We start from the raw sequence: 19,193 nt of genomic DNA on the forward strand, positions 1-19,193 counted from the left end.
GACGCTAAAGAAAACAATTCCGCGCGTTTCCTGGCCGCCGAAGAGTTTTGTTCCAAGTTTGTCCGCCCAGCCACTGTGACGGGGATCCACGCCGCTCCAGCAGCGTGGGTATCTGGAGCAGCACAAAAGCTCGCTTGTTGGTTACGAGGTGTCAAAACAGATGCCGGTGATCCGTATGTATCACTGTGGACTAATGGCAGGTCCGGTCACTGAGTCGGCATGGGAAGATACCGGATTTAAATACAGCACACACGACTACTCGTGTTCACACTAGCTTCTCATGTCTACCACCTTGATGATTTATGGCTAAACCAAACTAAGTTTTGTGTACTCCACCTCTGAGGATATGCCGAACAGTCACGGGGGCCAGGAGAACGCTGGTCATGCAAGCACTGCCGATTAGCACGGTTGGCTACGTACGGTGCGGAAGAAGTTCAACATACGTACATATGTACAACGTACGTTCTCCTGGAAGACATCGCTGTGTGTGGCCGACAAGTGGCGCTTGCTGAAACTCGGCACGACACGGCCACTGTCCAATGGAAACGCTGCGCCTGGGGATATTCGCGCCAGGATGGCAACACTTTACCCGGGCAGCCTGAAATAGCGGGGCGGCGAGCTTGAGAGGCGACAACGGGCCCCCTACATGGACAGGTCCCCGGTATACCCCTCGCACAGCCACCACGCACCACGCCTGGCACTCATCAATTACGCGTGCGTCCGTTTGTCCCCGTGTGCCAGACCACCACAGGTAACTGTGCGCCTCGTTGCCACCGCATGCGCAGAACCTTGCTGACCCGCCCGTTCCTTTGCCGACACCCCGAGGCTCAATACCTGGCACGAACCGTTCCTTCTCCCGAGCAGGAATCTAGGCGAGGTCAGCCGGGAAGCTCGTAGCGATGGTAAACCCGACACCCTGGCTGCGTGTGAGTGGCAGTGCATGGGTGCAGGAGCAGGAGGGTGGCATTTGGCATACTGCGCCATAAACTCAGTCACCCGAGTTAGAATCCCGTTGACAGCCAGCATCGGTGACAAATATTTGAACCGGTTGACTCAGCCTTAATGAAGGCTTAGTTGACCGAGGGAGGCCCAAGTTGACTCAACCTTAATGAATACCTGGTGAGGCTCGCTCATATCATCAGCATTAGGGAGACCAAGGCGGCCGGGCGTGGTGCTGCCCGTAGTCCTGTCGCGTGCCGTGCGGGTCTTAATAGGTGCTCACTAGCAGCACTTGCCCCAACAGTCTGTTAGGACGATAGGGGGATCTTTGTGTCGGTACCCGTTGGCGTCATTGAACAGCCTGAGAAGTTGATGTCACAGAACTGCTTTTGAAGCCCCTGAATTAGGCCTCTCCATCACGTAACTCTAGTGGAAATGTTTAACACTCACAGGTGGAATAAGCATAAAATCGGTAAAAAAAAATAGACGTTTTAAAGTGATTGTGTGTTTGTACAGTCAGTGGTGACCAGGATGAGATAATAAACTCGCTACAATGGCAATGCGGTTTTAGCCTTGGGTGGCTGTCAGAATTTTAAACCCAGGATATCTCCACGTGGTGCTGGCTCAGTGCTTTGATATGGTTTTAATCCCATGAGCTATTCAGCTACTTAAACCTCACAACTAAATACAAAATAACACATTTCGACATGGAACAAAATTCCCTAGGCATCTCCCAAACATAGGCAATACCAGTGGGCCATTCACCTGGTTACATTTGTATCGGTGAAGGGCGACAGTTGTGCCGGGAACCCTCCATCCACACAAGCGTGGACACTCTACTCCATTGCTGGACTCGTTTTCCCAAATTGTTGCGTAATTTTCGCCATTAGAGCCCTCAATAAAAATCTAACTTTATTCAAAGTCAAGATAATTCTGGGGTTGTCTTTGCTCTGTTCGTCGTTCACAATGGCACTGTGCCAATGCGTCCCGATCCTGTAAAGTTACGCAGCTTTTGACACGCCCAAGTGTTTTGCGGTGGTTAAGAAGACTTTTCGTTGCAATGCTGCCAAGCAGTCAAATTAAAACGGGTTCAATTCAGTTCAGCGTCAAAACACCGATCCGTCACACGAACCCGGACCATACAACTCTCACCCCCCGGCACTTCAGAAAAAACTCGCAAGAGCACCTGGCGTAGACACCGAGAGAATGAATACATCCATGATTTAACCTTGCTTATTACGCATCGGCCAATGTGAAACAAGTTTTGTCAAATACATTATTTTCCTCCATACCACCCAATGCAAAACCATTACAAGTCACTTGATTGACACAACGCTCTTCTCTCTAGGGATGTCTGAGAGCATCGATTAGAACACATGCAATGAACACATGCAATGAACACATGCAATGAACACATGCAATACAGGTGTTGGCTGATTTTTAGCCAAAGAGAGTTCTTAACCGTTCCGGATTGTGCCACGTTGACGGCAAATGAGTGTTTAAGTGCACAGTGTGGGAGTGTGGGTGGGAGTGTGTGGGTGGGTGGGAGTGTGTGTGGGTGTGTGTGGGTGTGTGTGTGGGTGTGTGAGTGGGAGTGTGTGTGGGAGTGTGTGTGGGTGTGAGTGTGTGTGTGTGCGTGCTGGTGCAGTGGGGAGCGGAGGTGGAGTGGTTAGCGCGCTGCGCTACGAACCCGGTCACCTGAGTTCGATTCCCGCTCACAATCAGCACCGGTGACAATTATGTGAACTGGTCCTGGGGGCCTCGCCTAGGTCGACTCAGCCTCAAATGAGTACCTGGTGCGGTGTGTAAACATCGCCATTGGGGGAGACTAAGGCGGCCGGGCGTGGTTCTGGCCACACCACCCCCTCGTGTGCCGTGCCGGCCTTCATAGGCGCTCGCTAACAGAACTCTGTGTTTTGGTGTTTAAACACCACCAAGGCTTCCCAGTATGCAGGCAGATTGCATTGGTTGCTCACCGTTTAAAATGTAAAGCCGTTAAAGCCCAACTTTGCAGGCTAACAGCCTTTGGAGAATCACAATTTTATTCACCGTTCATGCCACCTTAAAATAAATTCTCAGCAGGGACAACAAGTTGCCATCAGACCAAAAAACTGGTCCTGAAAAAAACCCTTTGGAAGCAGCTGCCCGAACACACAAAGGTGCAAACACAGCACTTGTGAACGCAAGCGTCAGGGATCTCGTTTGAAGAAGCCACTCGTGTCAAGTACAGTATGTTGTTCAGCCAGAAACGTCTCCTAAGACATCGCTCTCGGCTCAAGTTGCAGCACCATCGATCGTCCGGCAGATGTTGCGCACGACGTTGGCTGGACGTTAATGGAGGCGGTCGTGCACCAATTTCCTTGCGGGAATCCGGGGGCGGTCGGTCGTGGTCTGCATGACGCCGACCTTTCGACCTGCTAATCCTCTCCAGATTCCGCTAATTTAAGACTCCTGTATAACGCTTTCGATGCATTAGGAGATGCACGAAGAAGACGTGCAACCGCCACTGCGGGCGATACGGGATCGACGTTGTCGCAACGTGACATCCAGCGCTATGGATCGTCGTCAACTTTGTTCAACATCGTGGGCCCCATACACGAGTTGGCCAATGTATCATCATCATATCACCATGATCCATTGTCATCTCCACCATGCTGTGAGAAGGCCCTCGCCCACACCTCTCTCGTCACTGGAGTTGTTCGACCATACTTCACCACACTCCGTTGGTTCAGATTGAGAAAGGCGTGGCGGGGTGCATGCACGGTACGAGTACGGATATAATCCGCCACTGATGGTTTCATGGTGCAGGGCGCTAACGCGTGCGCCACCACTCCGCCCCACCATCTGTAAATACTGTAAGGAGTGCACGCGGTGTCTGGGCAATGTGTGTCTATAGGGCTGGTGCGAGTTCGCCGCGACTACGCCGAGTGCAAGCAAGCGGCGCCATCGCTCACCGGGTGTCAACAAGCGAGGTCGTCATGCACACGAGTGCCAACAAGCGAGGTCACCCCCCTCTTCAAGTGTAATCAAGTGCGGGACGTTTCACAGCGGTGCGAGGTGCGTCCCTCGCGAGAGAAATCCTCCGCGACTCTCAATATGCAACCTAACGAGCGCTGCGTGTGTTCACGCCACGTTGATGAACTCTCCCCTCCTGTGCCGGCAGTGGAGGACAGTGCTCCAGCTGATCAGCTGCACGGGGAACACGCGGTTCCCGTGGATCGTGCAAGTCGCCGCGGTCACCTTCCGCGCCGTGACCCCGCGTCGCTTCTCATCGGCGACGTCCGCACAGTGCCGCGCGCGTGCCAGTGACACAGTGCGGGGCATTGCGGTGTTTAGCAAAATAAAACGTAAACATTGGACTTACAGTATCTCCCAAATTTGGGCGCTGTGGTCTGCTAACCGGGTTTTGTTTGCTTTACATCTTTCCGTATATCCCCGAGGTTAGCACCACTGCCCCACAAAATCCACAAAATCGCCCACCAGAGGAAGTTGCCGCTTGCTGCTGCTGCTGCTGCGCCACGTCGTACGCGACTCGAGTGCAGCGGTTGTGTTCGTGCCTTTCGGTCGCTCGCGTTATCTCAAGTCACGGGAGTCCGTGGGTCGAAACGAAGTTCTGAGGATGACGGATTTCACAGATAAGGGGTTCAATGTAACTGGATAATGATGGGTGGCAGGGAGGCAACGCCCCTGCCTCGGGCATCTCTCTGTGTGGAGCTTGTATGTGCCCCCGCCCCCCTCTCCACACGGGTTTCCTCCAGGTTCTCCGGATTCCTCCCTGAGCTCCAAAGCAATTTACTGAAAAAATATATACCTGCAAATTACACAATTGGTCCTACTACACGTAGCAACACGAACCTCTCTCCTCTGGAAACTTGGCAGGATCTTCCTGAGTCTTGAGATTTGGTGAGGCTTTCCTGGGTAAACTAGTTTGGTAGCAATAATGTCTGCCCCTTGCAGATGCCCCTGCTGTGACATGGAGCTTCATAGCTCATCGGATGTCTTCAGAATATATAAAGATTCTGATTCTGTATACAATCCCATGCCACTATTACTGAGGCATGCTGAGAATTACACGCCAAGTCTTCCTACCTGCATCGTGCCATTCGCTAATGTCCAGACGAGGTTGCCATATAATTTGTTAAGTGCGGCGTATTGGTGTTGCTGACGTCGGCTGTGATCAAGGTGATAACCCCAAAACTATTAACAGATACGCCACAAACACCAGCCCGCCCGGAGGAACAAGGGCAGTATAATTCTAAAACAACCACAGCATGCAAATCTGTCATGACCACAGGCCGTCAGAGAGCACGCCCATTCACAAGTAGTCTGAAAAAATGTCACAAGTCAGACAGCATTTACATTGCTTCATACACTAGCCATACGTAAGTACGCTCAATTTATATCACAACGTACGTAGCCAACCGTGCTAATCGGCATGCGTATGAAGCGTGCGAGTGTACATGAAGGACTTAGTATTGGTAACTAATCGATGGCAGTAAAACTATTTCTCCCACAACCGACCCAACGAATGGAGTTAGAATCATCCAGGTGAAGTGACTGAGCGCTTCTTTTCTAGTATTCACAAACAGTAATTCCATGAAATCCTGCACATCGCGGATCAAGGATCAGGCTGTAGAGGAAACACTTTGGACACCCGGAGGTAGCAAAATGTTCCCCAGCTTCCGAGGGAGCCAACGCAATTTGATGCCAATGTGCTGGCGAGGTGCCTCAACACGTCCGCCGTGCCAGGGCACGCTGGCGACCAAACCTCGGCCGCGTCAACAAATCGGCCGAACCTCCCCTCCACACCCGCTCACGGGCGCCAACGGGGCGACACGCGGGCACGCACGCTGCGCTCGGCCTCAACCTGGCCAGGTACAGCAGGAGCGGCCGCTCCTTCCCTCTCTCTTTTCAGCCACCACCCCCCACTCACCCCCCATGCTCACCCCCCACGCCACCACCCTCGTGCCCCCTCCCCCTACTTCCTCCCTTCACCCCATTCCAGCGGCCCCCACCCAACTCCCTCACCGCTCCACCCTCAACTCCCCACTCCACCTCCCCCACTCCACATTCGCCGCTACTGTTCGGCGAGGTATCAGAATCGGCGAGATCATCTCGGCTTTGCCCACTGGTACCCTCCCCCACCCCGATCAATAAAGCGTGCTTCTGGAGAGTGAGGAGCGCGTCTAAGTGCAACGCTCTTCTGCAACCCCCCCTGCTCACCCGTGCAGAGTCTGATCCAGACGCCACACGGGGCACAGCGCTGGCCACTGGGGATACACCGCGTCGCGCCAGCGATGAAGTCGGCGGCGTGAGCCTGAGGATGGCAACTGCCCGACGACAAGTCAGCCGTGCCCGGGTGTTTGAGACGGGAGCGCCGCAGCCTCGAGTGCCACCAAAGTCTCCTTCCGACGCATGGAAAGAGCGAAACGTCACAAGGGTAGAGATATCGAGTTGAGATTTCCAGTCAAGAACATCGTGGGATGCGGAGTTAACGTTTGTCACGCTACCGGTAAGCGAGTCTAAGGGGCGACGGTTGGCAAAGCGTTCCGTTGCGCGATGTTTGCCTGCACGGCTGCAACGCCGAGTGCCTCGTACTCATCGGTTCGGCCGCGGAATCTACGATTCGGCTCTTGCTTTTCACATCTGCGCTGCTTCTATGCAGTGGTAAATTAGTGCTTCTCGACAGATCTGGACCCAATGGTGTAAACAATCTGCAAGGAGCACTTTCATCTGATATAAATAATCTCGTGTACATGCAACAACAACAAAAACACATTTACCAAAGATAGGCATCTGCAATGTCACGGATCGTTTTCACGGCGGCCCCCGAGCCCCTACCCAACAGTAACTACAACAACAATAACATCCCTCATGTATCTATGAAGGCTCCGCTGGGTCTCAAAACTTGCTCAGGAAGGACATGGATTTTGATGTTTGACCAATTGCATTATTGAATGTGTGGCATGGGGGAGAAAACTCAAAGTGGCCCGAGAAACCCCGTACACATCAAGCTCTGCACAGACAGACTGAAGAATCTATAGCTCTCCCGCCGGGTACCGACCACCTCGCAACCCAAACCTATCAATACCTCGCATCCATTCGCAGGCAGTCTTCCATCAAGCTAATAACCGGACTCAACTCTGCTTAGCTTCAGAGATGTGATGAGATTGGGCACAATGAGGGTGTGATAGCGTGGCAGCGATGATTGTACTGCGTTGGGGCAGCGATGATTGTACTGCGTTGGGGCAGCGATGATTGTACTGCGTTGGGGCAGCGATGATTGTACTGCGTTGGGGCAGCGATGATTGTACTGCGTTGGGGCAGCGATGATTGTACTGCGTTGGGGCAGCGATGATTGTACTGCGTTGGGGCAGCTCAAGCCAATCGGCACTGGTGTCCATCCCGGAAGGGTGATGGACTTAAGCCACCCTTCAAACGAGGACTTTAACTCCGCGCAACCTTCAGACTGTGAGCCGCTGGCCCTGCCGTAGAGCCACCTGGCCCAACACGGACCGAGGGCTAGGGGTTTACTTTTCAAGTAGTCTTTGATTGACACAATCCTCTTGGGTGCAGCAAATTGTGGTGAAAAGAAACGCCCAATGCAGCACCCAGGGGGTCACTTTAGGCGACTAAATTCCAACGTGTAAAAACTATTACGTTTATATTTACACAAGAAGTCACAGCTATGAAGAGAGTCCCTCGACTGACCGGATGTTTTTCCGCCGACCGTACAAAACGATGGCTTCCCAATCCAAACAGAAATCGCATTTATCATCGGCCGAGCTCCAGCTCCAACACACGGCAAGAGGGGTAGCGGGAAGACTCCATGACACAGCCGATTTAAGCGCTGGGCACACTATGCAACGCCTCACTCTCAGCAGTGGCCGACATTACATTCAAACCAAATGCAACATTTACTAAAACATTTACTAAAACAGTCGGAGAGTCCTTTACCGAGGTGCTAGTTCGAGCGAGGAGCACAGGAGAATGCTTAGTCAGCGACCAACAACCTCTCTGATGACCAGTTCTATCGCCCGTGTTCTGCACTCGCATGCCAATAAGACGTTTATGGATGGGGCTGCACGTGACTGCAAGAGCACTGCTCCAACGCTGCAGCGCATCGGCACTCGTGGTGACGCCTTAACTCTTCACATCACTGGTTCTCAAATGCCAGTCCATTCCACGATCCGTGCTTTGTAGATCTGCTTACATCCCGTATGAATTAAAGTGGTTTGTCTATTATTCACTGATTGCACACTTACTTTTACTACTCTGCAAAAATAATTACTTCAATATTGACTTACCATATTGAATAAACTGTTAAATGATTTTACTTGAATAATTTGGAATAGTTTTTTTTGGTTATTTTGCAGCAACGAATAAAGTTTTGGTTTCATATTGATTTTGCATAAAGCTGTTCCCCCGTGATAGATTCTTCCTGCATCCAATAACTATGCCATTGTGTCCTGGAGTCCTCGTGGCTTTCCCGAGACGTCCGTGCGCTGAACGGACTCTTGCCCACTTTTAATATGCAACATCAATCGGTTAATGAGGCGTTCAGAGCTGTCTCACTCAACCGATTTTTGTGGACCAGAATTTACGAGAATCTCCGTTGTTGAGTCTGCTCAATGAGGCGTTTGACGAATTGGAACAACGGTCACAGCTCCTGATGGCCACAGTCACTGATGGCCACACAGCAGCTGTGGCTATTCCCCACTCTCCCTCTCTGCGCCGTGTCCTTTTTCAAAGACGTCAGCGATCGTGGCCTTCCTTCCGTTCAACTCTGCCCGTGATGTTTACTCAACAACTTTGCATCAGGCACTGCTCCCTGTTGCATCCAATTGTTCAATTATCTTTTGTACTTAATTCGCTGTCTTCCTCAGCTTCCTGTACCTCCAATTTTCCCAGCCGAAAACATTCAAAATTATCAGTCTCTTGTTTTCTCGTTACATGTCCACAGAATACAATATTCCTTCCACGAATTATTCTTATTCACTTTCTTTTTGTACCCATCTCCTGCACCTGCGGAAAATCAGGAACAGCCATCCGGGTGGCACAGCGGTTACCAAGTCTCGAACCGTGGAGACGACGCTGCAGCAACGCCCTCATCGCTTGCTGGCGGCAACCTTTCAGACACTCACCACCCGGCTACTCCAGAAGCCGTCCGCAATGGCTCACTCGCCAACCTCGGCACGCACGTATAAAAAATGCTGATCACCCCCTCCCACCACTCCACCCCTACCACTCACCAAACGAAATACGATTGTCTCAGAGAGAATCACGTTTTGGCTTTCATTGTCATATCATATATAACAACGCTTTTTAAAGCCACGAACCAAAGACTGTCCTTGAAATGTAAAAAATTGAAACTAAATCTGGAGTTTTAAAGGAAACTAATAAATTGCTGAAGAAGTTATAAGACATATAACAAATACACACCATGACGAAAAGACAATAGTTTGCACAGCATTATGGGACGCTCACATTATCATTCAGGTCGAACAGAAGGCATGTACAGTGGACACGCTGAGGCCACCAGCTCGAAGGAAAAATTCGGTAACGTTTTAAAATGTCAACCATTACCGTGCGCTTTCCCCGCCAGTTGATTCCGCAGACGCGACATTGGGCGGTTTAGCGAGCCCCACGCAGGCACAGGACGCGTGCCTCGGCCGCTTTCTCCAGAGCAGCAGCGCGTGACCACGGCGTGCCAGCCCCCCGCGCCGCCGCGATCGAGACTCGGCCCGCCCGCCCGAAGCGTCCACTCACCGGGGAAGGCGTGCGGGTCCGGGCACCCGCGGCGCAGGCACTTGGCGCAGAGCACGTGCAGCGTGTAGTGGACGCCGGGCCACTCTTGCAGCAGCGCGCTCAGCTCCTCCACCAGCGGCAGCACCGCCTGCCAGGCCGTCCACACGTTGGCCAGCGTGGCGTGGCTCGCGATGCAGACGGTGGCCGGGCCTCCGCTCCTCGCGGACGCGCCGTCCCCGACGTCGCCGGCTACCGAGCCGTCTCCCTCTCCTCCTGGCTGCTCCGAGTCTTTAGCCTCCTCTTCCTCCTCCTCCTCATCTTCGTGCTGCTGCTGCTGCTTGGCCGGAGAGGAATCTCCCTCCCGGACGTCCGATCCCCGGGAAGACCCACGGCGCCGGCGCCGCACGCTCAGCGTGACGGGCACCTTGCCGCGGTGCGCGCACACGCAGTGCCGCCCGTCCGAGCGCTCCACCACGTGGGGGTTCACGCGGGCGCTGTACCTGGGGGGGGGGGCGGCACGACGCGATCGCGATTTCAGCCACAAGGCCACGGGACGCTCGACGCTGCCGCACAATCCACACGTCCAGCACGCTGCCCCCAAACTCCGCTGACTGCGACTGTTAGTTTTATGAACACGGTGGGCGTTACTGTGAATTAGCGTGTTTACGTGTGCGGACACCGATTATATACCTACGGCGCTGGATATCTGGCATGAGGTGAGACATCCGCTGGCAACGCCTACATTCAGCGGAATAATCACATCGTGTCAGGAAATAACCACACAAGGCAACACCACTGAACTACTTGTGAAACCACTGAAATAGCTTCTCTCGCTCAACGCTAGACGGTGCTCCTATATTGTACTGTACGTGTTGGCTGACTGAATGTCAGGAAATAGAGATATACGGTGTTTGGTGAGGCTGACATGTGTAATACCAAATATTCTTGGGCCACTTGTCGGAGATTTGTCGTCTGCCCCCCAGAGCACTGCGATTGTGCTCGAGGCCTGTGCTCGGCAACTGTGTTTAAATAAACACGCTTTAGTTTGTCATGTTTTTGGGGTCACTGTAAATTTAAGAGCTGCTTTACAGCTGAGGCGAGCGGTCCACGGTGCGCCCATCCACCAAACAGGCCCTCAAAGTTGACTGAAAAATTAAGTGGAAAACCCATTTGCACAATGGGATTTATATGTGAAGCCAGTGGTAACCCGGCTAAAACGGTCGGTTTATTAGAAAAAGCCAGGCTTAATCTGAAGTGGAAGTCTGGACTCAAACAAGAATGTCAGTGCTTCTCTGACACAAGTATCATATTGGCTCCCTGGAACCACCCACACACCAGCCCCGGCAGTCTTAAAACATTCCACAAACTCTTAGCATTCCACGTCTGACACGCATACCCTCTACACATTCATCAACTGCTTTATCATCCAGCTCCCTAGGCCAACCAGCAGACCACCTTCCGCGTCGAGAATTCGTCCTGTGAGCAGAGCACATTAGCGCATTGGCACCTGCAAGGTGCGTCGGATTAGTCTGTCGTAAACTGTAAATACAAGCAAGCAGCTGCTTCTGCACTTTGCGGCACCAATGATATCAGGCAGTGCAAGACACGCGTGTGTGCTTGGCACATTTCTACCTAGTTATCTTAATTGGGCCAAGTCTAAAGGCATTTATAAAGAATGCTAAATCTGCCTTCGTTTGGTCAGGGCAGCTAGTGGCAACCCGCATTCATTAAAATACACGCTGGTCATTAACAAAGTAGCGCCTTAGATTATTTTTAATGTACATTTTGGTCAACTCAAATAAATGCTAGGGCATACACGGCACGTACGACGAGACTACAAGTGCATAGCACGCCGAAGTTGGTCACATTTTCTAAAAGTAGTTTTATGAGGAAGATTTTGAATGGCTATTTCTCCTAAACTATTTGGGATATCAGTTGAATTTCACGGAAGGCACAACTGAATGTTGTTATCTCGCTGCCGTCTATTGTGGAATTTAGAGCCATCGTGCCTTGACGTTAATAGTGCCCAACCTGGGAAGAGACAATCATAGTCGGAGAAACGCCACGTGTCCCACGGTGTGAAAAAGTAAAAGAGCAAAACTTCTCAATGGAAGACTCGGGCCCTGTAGCTCCTCTAAGAGTGGCCAAACTGTGGCCTGAAACCTGGTCTCATCAAACTGATGCAGGCCACAAAACTGCTCTCCGTGTGACCTTATGTTCAGGATCTGTCGTGTCAAATATCAATTCAATGTCCTTTATTTAAGCCCACTGACAAATAATCCAGGGGCATCGGTTTTACATTTTCAGTTAAGTTAATTGATGCCAATTGATTTAGTTGTGTACGCTAATTGAACCATGTCAAGATCTGAGGGCATAGATTTTGCAAATGACACCACAAAAAGCCTTGTGCGTCAACTTTATGTTATGACAACCATATCGGCCTCAGTGTGTCCACTGAGTAAAAGCAGGTGTTACAGACTTGAGATGAGAGGTGGCCAGGTGATGGGTGGTACAGCAACTTTCTTCAGCTTGGAGTCTCACCTATTTCAGCCTCCTTGGTTATCTCCAAGTGCTCCACTTTCCTCCCACATGCCAAACACCCATAAATGGAAAGAGCCTAATATCCCAATTCAGAACCCTGCTAAACAAAAGTTTTTCGACTCAGTGAGATACCTTTTCTTGTGTAACTAAAAAACATTATTTGTTTAAGCTATGTAGGACACTTCTGAAAAAGTCTTGAGATTGTGTGAGGGAGGATTTCCAGGGTCATGATCAATCCACTTCTGGATAAATACCTCCCCAATCTGTCATTTTTCTCTCACAATCTCCCTATGCAGCAGTCAAGCGAGCGAAAACACAAGCTGATTTGATTTGTACCGCAGGTTTGTTTCGTAATAATGTCTGACGTTTCGCTCCCGGTGTTGGGAACCGAATGGAATATCCGTGCAGAAAACCAGGCGGGTACAACCCGAAGACATCCATCGCAGAGTTCAAATGAAGGCGGTGGTTATCTGGCCGGACAAATCTGCTGCGTGATTTGTGGCCAGGTCGCTTCTGAAAAATAGTGGGCTTTGCCTAGTAGGATGGGGATGGTTTAGTTTTATTTGTATGTTTTTGGGCTGATTTGTTTACCTTTCTTGTCATTTGCACAACTATCGCGTTTTTGAACCGTTTGTTGTTGGAACGTTCTTACCCGCCCCCACTGAACATCTGTGAAAAAAAGCTTTACCGCTCATCGGATTCCTCCTCCAGTCTAAATAAAGATTCTGATTCAGATGATTACCTGGAGAAGAGGCCGGGCGGGCAGAAGAGCGGGAATCGGAACTCGATGGTGAGCTGCTCCACGACGAACGCCTGCTCCAGCAGCCCCGCTGAGTTGAGCCACGCCTCGGCGGGTGGCGCCTCGGTCCGCACGTTCCACGGGAAGCGGTACCACGTCCCCGCCGCGCTGCCCGCGGGCCCCGGGCCGCCCGCGGGGCTGCCCAGGGCTGCTCCCCCGGCCCCTCGGCCCGGCCGCACCCGGTAGCACAGCCCCAGCCGCTCCAGCAGCTGCAGCATGAGGTCCGGGTCCTCCTGCTGCTGCTGCTGTTCGTGCTGCTGCTGCTGCTGCTGCGGTTGAAGGAGCCAGCGCAGCGCGGGCAGGGGCAGGAGGCCGTGCAGCAGGAACCCGCGGAGGCAGTGGCGCAGCTGCGCGGGCCGCACGTCCGCGTCGGCGCGGCGCGACGCGCGCCGCAGGTTGCGCAACAGCGCCGCGGGCCGCCTCTCGCACAACGCGTTCAGCGCCTCCAGCAGCCGCGCCGGGCCGCGCAGCAGGACGCCGTCGCCCGACTCCCCCTCCTCCTCCCGCCCGTCCAGGTGCAGCAGCCTCCCGCAGGCGCGCAGATGCGCCAGCGCCCCGCGGAGCCGCTCCTCCGAGAGGCCGGCGCCCAGCGCGGCGCGCACCGCCGCGTCCCCCCGCGGCCCAGCGGGCGCGCCGGGGCCCGGGTCGGCGCGGCCCAGCAGCTGCTCCAGGCGCGGCCACGACGCCGGCAGCGCCCGGTGCAGGTCCGGGAAGATGTCCGCGCTCGCCGCCACCGACAGCAGCCGCCTGCGCAGCCGCGCCACGCCGCCGGGGCCTCCGCCGCCGGGCTGGGTGGCGCGGCAGCTGACGGGCAGCACGGGCGACAGGATCTGCAGGCGGTGGTTGAGCAAGAAGCCCAGTCTGGCGCTCCTCACGCCCAGGTTCATCTCCGAGACGCCGTGGAACTCGGGACCCGGAGGGTCCGGGAGGCGTTCGTCGCCTTCGCCGCGCATGGCGGCGTCCGCGGCGCTCTTAGAAGTCCTCAACAGGGCGCAGTCGCCGAGCTCCTGCAGCGCGATGCGCAGGTGAATGTCCAAGCATCGCTCCTCCAGGTCGCTGGCGCTGCACCCGTCCGAGTGGGTCCCTGCCAGGCACACCACGCAGCCCGGCAGCTTTCCGCCCAGCAGGCGCAAGAAGTAGCCCACGGCGCCGTCGAACGCCGCGGGGACGTAGCTCTCCAGGTCCACCACCAGCAGGTAGAGCGCGCCGGGGGACAGGAAGAACTGGTGCATCAGCTCGTAGTGGGGGGCTCCCGAGAGGTCGTAGACCACGAAGGTGGTGCCGGCGTCGCCGGGCGTCTCCCAGTGGGACGCGGTTATCCCCTCGCCCCCGTCGCCCGCAGCGCCCCCGTCGCCCGGGCTCTCCTCCGTCAGGCAGCTCTTCAGCGTCGTCTTCCCCGAGCCCTCGGCGCCCAACAGCACCAGCTTGAGCCTGGGCCTCGCCGCGGACCTTTGGCTGGAGAGCTCCTTCTGGTAGGCCGCGATGTGCGGGACCCCCTTCAAGCACACCTCGTACGGAGGCTGTATCACGGGGTTGTCCTTGATCTTCCACACCTTGACGTTGGCCAGCCGGCCGAAGTTGTCCGGCAGGATGGCGATCTGGTTTCCCTGCAGCACCAGCTCCTCCAGCTGGCCCAGCTCCACCAGGCCGTCGGGCAGGTAGCGCAGGCGGTTGTTGTCCAGCCAGAGCACGGTGAGCTTGCGCAGAAGCGAGACGCTCTCGGGCACCGCGGGCAGCAGGTTCCTGCTCAAGTACAGCTCCTCGAGGCTCGACAGCTCGGTCACCGCCGCGGGGAACTCCGCGAAGCGGTTGGAGGACAGGTTGAGTATCTTGAGCCGCTGCAGGCGCCCGAAGGCGGCGGGCAGCGCCTCCAACTCGTTGCCGTCCATCATGAGGTTCTCGAGGCGGCGCAACTCGCAGAAGGCGTCGGGCAGGGCGGCGGAGAGGTGCGCGTTGCTGAGCCACAGCACGGTGAGGCTGCCGAGGCCGCGGAGCCCCTCCTCGGGCAGGCGCTCGATCCTGTTGCCGGACAGGTCGAGCTCCTCCAGCTCGGCCAGCGCCAGCAGCTGCTCGGGGAAGGCGGCGAGGCGGTTGTGGTCCACGTCCAGCGCCCGCAGCCGGCGCAGGTCCCCGAGGCGCCGGGGCAGCGTCTCGAGCTCGTTGAAGCTCACGTCGAGCTCCGTGAGCGCGCCCAGGTCCCCGATCGAGTCGGGCAGCGAGCGCAGGCGGTTGTGCGCCGCGCACAGCTTCTGGAGGCTTCTCAAGGCCCGCAGGTCGGCGGGCAGGGCCGCCACGCGGTTGTGGCTCAGGTCGAGCTCGCACAGCTGACCCAGCGCCAGCACGCAGGCGGGCAGCGAGCACAGGCGGTTCCTGCGCAGCACCAGCACCTGCAGCTGGACGAGCAGCTGGGCCAGGGCGTCGGGAAGCTCCTCCAGGGCGTTGTTGCCCAGGTCGAGCACGTCCACGACCTCCTGCTGCAGCTGCAGCGCCGAGGGCAGCGAGAGGAGGCCGCTGCCGTTCACGCCGAGCGCGACGCGACGCAGCTCGGGTCCGAGCTTGCGCGAGCGCTCGGACGCGTCTCGCCAAACCTTCGCCGACTTCATGATTCGGCTGCAACGCACGCGTCGTGGTGGCAGTGGTGGTGGTGGTGGGCACGGCCCGTTGTGTTCATCTCGCACGCGTGGTGGCGGTCAGTGGCTCCACGCTCCTCATTCCTACAAGACGACACCACGGCTGCTGCTGCTGATGTTTAAGAGGGGCATCCTTGGCCGAACCGAGACCCCCCCCCAGAGGGTCCATCCCATCTCGAGGTCTTCTCAGAAAGCCCCAGGAACGTATCGGTCGCGTGGCGCATGGCTGGATGCCCCGGTCGTGCGGGGACCTTAATCGATTAAGTATTTTTTGTAGAAAACCCACCGTGTTCACAGCTGAGCCGTGTAGCGGTAACGCGCAATCGGCTCGCGTCTTCAAGTGGCGGGCTGCTGCTGCTGCTCCCCGCCGCAGTCTCACGCCGCCCACACTACGCAGAGCGAACACGGCGCAGAGTCGCGTGGGCCCCGCGTGGAGGCGAGCGGCAGACAAATGGATTCAAGCCCCGGGGTAGGAGGAGGACGCTCCTGCCCGCGTGCTCCCGCCGGGACTCATCGCCACGCCGCCGCCTCCTCCCGCGCTCGTCCGCAGCCGGCGATCTCATCCCCGCCGGGGGCTCCTGCCGCGCCTTGCACGCCGCGCAAGAGAGCGAGGGAAGGAGGTGGCGATGAGGAGGTGGTGGTGAGGAGGTGAGGTGAGGAGGTGAGGCCTCCCTGGTCACGCTCTCATCCTGCGCCTCGAGCGCCGTGGAATCACCGCGCGCTCTGCGCGGCTCAGCCCGCGGCAGCGGCGGCGGCGCCCACGTGGGCGGGAACCTCGGGGCCCCGCCCCTTGACACCGCCCCCCTCCCACCGCCTGGGCGACTCCGCCCGCGAGCCCCTCCCCCTTCTCCAGCTGCCCCCACCTCCAGCTTGACCCCCCCCCCTCTCCAGCTGCCCCCACCTCCAGCTTGACCCCTCCCCCTTCTCCAGCTGCCCCCACCTCCAGCTTGACCCCCCCCCCCCCTCTCCAGCTGCCCCCACCTCCAGCTTGACCCCCCCCCTTCTCCAGCTGCCCCCACCTCCAGCTTGACCCCCCCCCCTCTCCAGCTGCCCCCCACCTCCAGCTTGACCCCCCCCCCCCTCTCCAGCTGTCCCCACCTCCAGCTTGACCCCCCCCCTCTCCAGCTGCCCCCACCTCCAGCTTGACCCCCCCCTCCTCTCCAGCTGCCCTTCACCTCCATCTTTCCATCTTGACCCCCCCCTCTCCAGCTGCCCCCCACCTCCAGCTTGACCCCCCCCCTCTCCAGCTGCCCTTCACCTCCATCTTGACCCCCCCCCTCTCCAGCTGCCCCCACCTCCAGCTTGACCCCCCCCCCTCTCCAGCTGCCCCCACCTCCAGCTTGACCCCCCCCCTCTTCAGCTGCCCCCACCTCCAGCTTGACCCCCCCCCCCCCTCTTCAGCTGCCCCCCACCTCCAGCTTGACCCCCCCCGCTTCAGCTGCCCCCCACCTCCAGCTTGACCCCCCCCTCTCCAGCTGCCCCCACCTCCAGCTTGACCCCCCCCCCTCTCTTCAGCTGCCCCCCACCTCCAGTTTGACCCCCTCCCCTCTTCCTCACTCAGACCCTGACCAGCAGCACGTGCGCTGAGTTATCATCATCTATCATCATGATCTATCATCGTTATCTAGCATTATAATCACTGAGTCTCAAGACTCTTTTACAGGAGGGTCCTGCCAAAGTGTTGTCAGTATAGGGGGCGATGATCGTCGCTTTGGTGTGATCCCAATTGAGTCATCTTCGGTGTCGTTTAATTTGACAAAGTTAGACCACGATTGCGGCACACGATGCAGGCGGCGCGTAGTGTCATTAGAACTATTGTGGGTCCGGCACACCGCAGTATTAACCGGGGCGACCGCTGGACTCGAACCGGGGCGACCGCTGGACTCGAACCGCGAACCTCCGCCACAAGCGGCGACCGCGCTCCGGCTGCAGCCGCACGGCTCGCGGCTGCCGCAGCAGCGACCTCTCGTGGCGAGAAGCCGAGCCCGCAACCGGTGGCCGTTCTCCGTCTTCTCCATCGATTCGCCGGTTCCCATCGTCAGTAGCCGGTGATCGAATTGAGTTTTTGTCAAGAATGCAGTGACTTGGAACGGGCGAACGTACACACGGCACTATGGTCCGAGTCACCCATTGGAACTCGTTGGTGACTTTCACGGTGAAGGTGCAGAACTCTGGTCGCTCGCCTCACCGCTGGCGGAAAAGGCGTCCCCTAGAGGGAGCCCTGGAAGCTATCGATCCACGTCTTGCACGCTGGCCAAGACGGCTCAGAAGAAGACGACGAAGACGAGGTGGCGGCACCTACACCGAACTTGCTGACCCGCCCATGCCGGACATGTGTGAAAAAGAGCTTCATAGCTCATCGGATTCCTCCTCCAGTCTAAATAAAGATTCTGATCACCGCACCGCACGCGACCTGCCGCCGATCTCCTCCGCAGCGGTGACGAACCCTTTAGACTGACGGGCGGATTCCAGGCGAAGGGTTCAAGGAACTCGCCACTGCTATTGCGGCTGCCGCGCCGGGAGATGGAATCGACCCGTTGACCTCTGGATAAAAAGAAAGACTCACACGACTCACGAATGTTGCTCGTTATATTTGTTTATTTCAATGCATCGGTGTCGACGAGTGTGTTGGGGGTTTGTGAATGACGCTTGTGCAGCACGTGGCGCAGTGCAGCATCACCAAACACACGTGCTTTGTTGAGTTTCGATTGAAAATCCAATGTGGGAATAATCATTGCACCACAGCATCTCTCCCTTGGCTATGTATCTGTAGTGGTTGCACGATAAATCAAAAGAGCATGCAACGTGGCATGGATGTCACGTGATGCTAAGAGGGATACGCTCGAAGACGACATTCTGTGGCAACGAGCGAAGAGAACGAGACGTGTTTCACACATTGGGCTTCGCAGGGCTGCAGACGGCGGGGCTGAGCGAACGTTGTTGGCACACGCCAAGCTTGCCGGGGTTATTGATCCAACTGGCGCACCGCGAGACACTATTTACAGGGTGAGAACTAGACATCTCCGAAGCGTCTCAACGCATGGTGACGCTTCCTCCTCATTTCTTTTGAGCAAGAGACATTTGAGCATTCTCTGCTCTGCAATAGTTGTTGCAGATCACTGGTAAGCGCAGCATTGTCGAATGTGTTTTAATCCGTCATATTGTGAATCTTAAAATACATGTACAGTATCGATTTAAAGCTTTCGTGACTGCAGGGATTCATCTTCTTGGTTCTTTCGGTAAAGTCACGTAGAAGGGAAGTAATAAAATAATAAAAATAAAACATAATAAGTGAGAATTATTTTATTATGTTTTATTTTTATTATTTTATTACTTCCCTTCTACGTGACTTTACCAAAAGAACCAAGAAGACATGTACAGTATTTCCTTTGCCTTAGAATGCTTCTCTTAATATAGCGTGTTCTGAGAGAGAACAAGTCAGATGTAATTGTCACCTTTGCTTTAGGGGGGGGGGAGGGGTTTGTGGTCGATTGCATCCCCACATGTGCACAGCTCACACGGAGTACGCCCTGTGC

General features: G+C 55.7%; 1 protein-coding gene across 2 annotated transcripts in view; it reads right to left on the bottom strand.

Annotated features, from left to right (window-relative positions):
* The window catches only part of MFHAS1 (multifunctional ROCO family signaling regulator 1), a 58,317-nt gene extending 41,901 nt beyond the window's left edge, over positions 1-16,416 (bottom strand). For both annotated transcript variants that reach the window (XM_078599621.1, XM_078599620.1), the window contains exons 1-2: positions 12,971-16,416; positions 9,709-10,187 (exon numbers count right to left, since the gene is read on the bottom strand). In XM_078599621.1, coding sequence (XP_078455747.1) covers positions 9,709-10,187; positions 12,971-15,630 — 3,139 coding nt within the window. In that variant the 5' untranslated portion in view covers positions 15,631-16,416. The remainder of the gene's footprint in view (positions 1-9,708; positions 10,188-12,970) is intronic.
* Positions 16,417-19,193: the final 2,777 nt, after the last annotated feature.

Source organism: Lampetra planeri, chromosome 12 (genome assembly GCF_965212315.1).
Source record: "Lampetra planeri chromosome 12, kcLamPlan1.2.h2, whole genome shotgun sequence".
Taxonomy (NCBI): domain Eukaryota; kingdom Metazoa; phylum Chordata; class Hyperoartia; order Petromyzontiformes; family Petromyzontidae; genus Lampetra; species Lampetra planeri.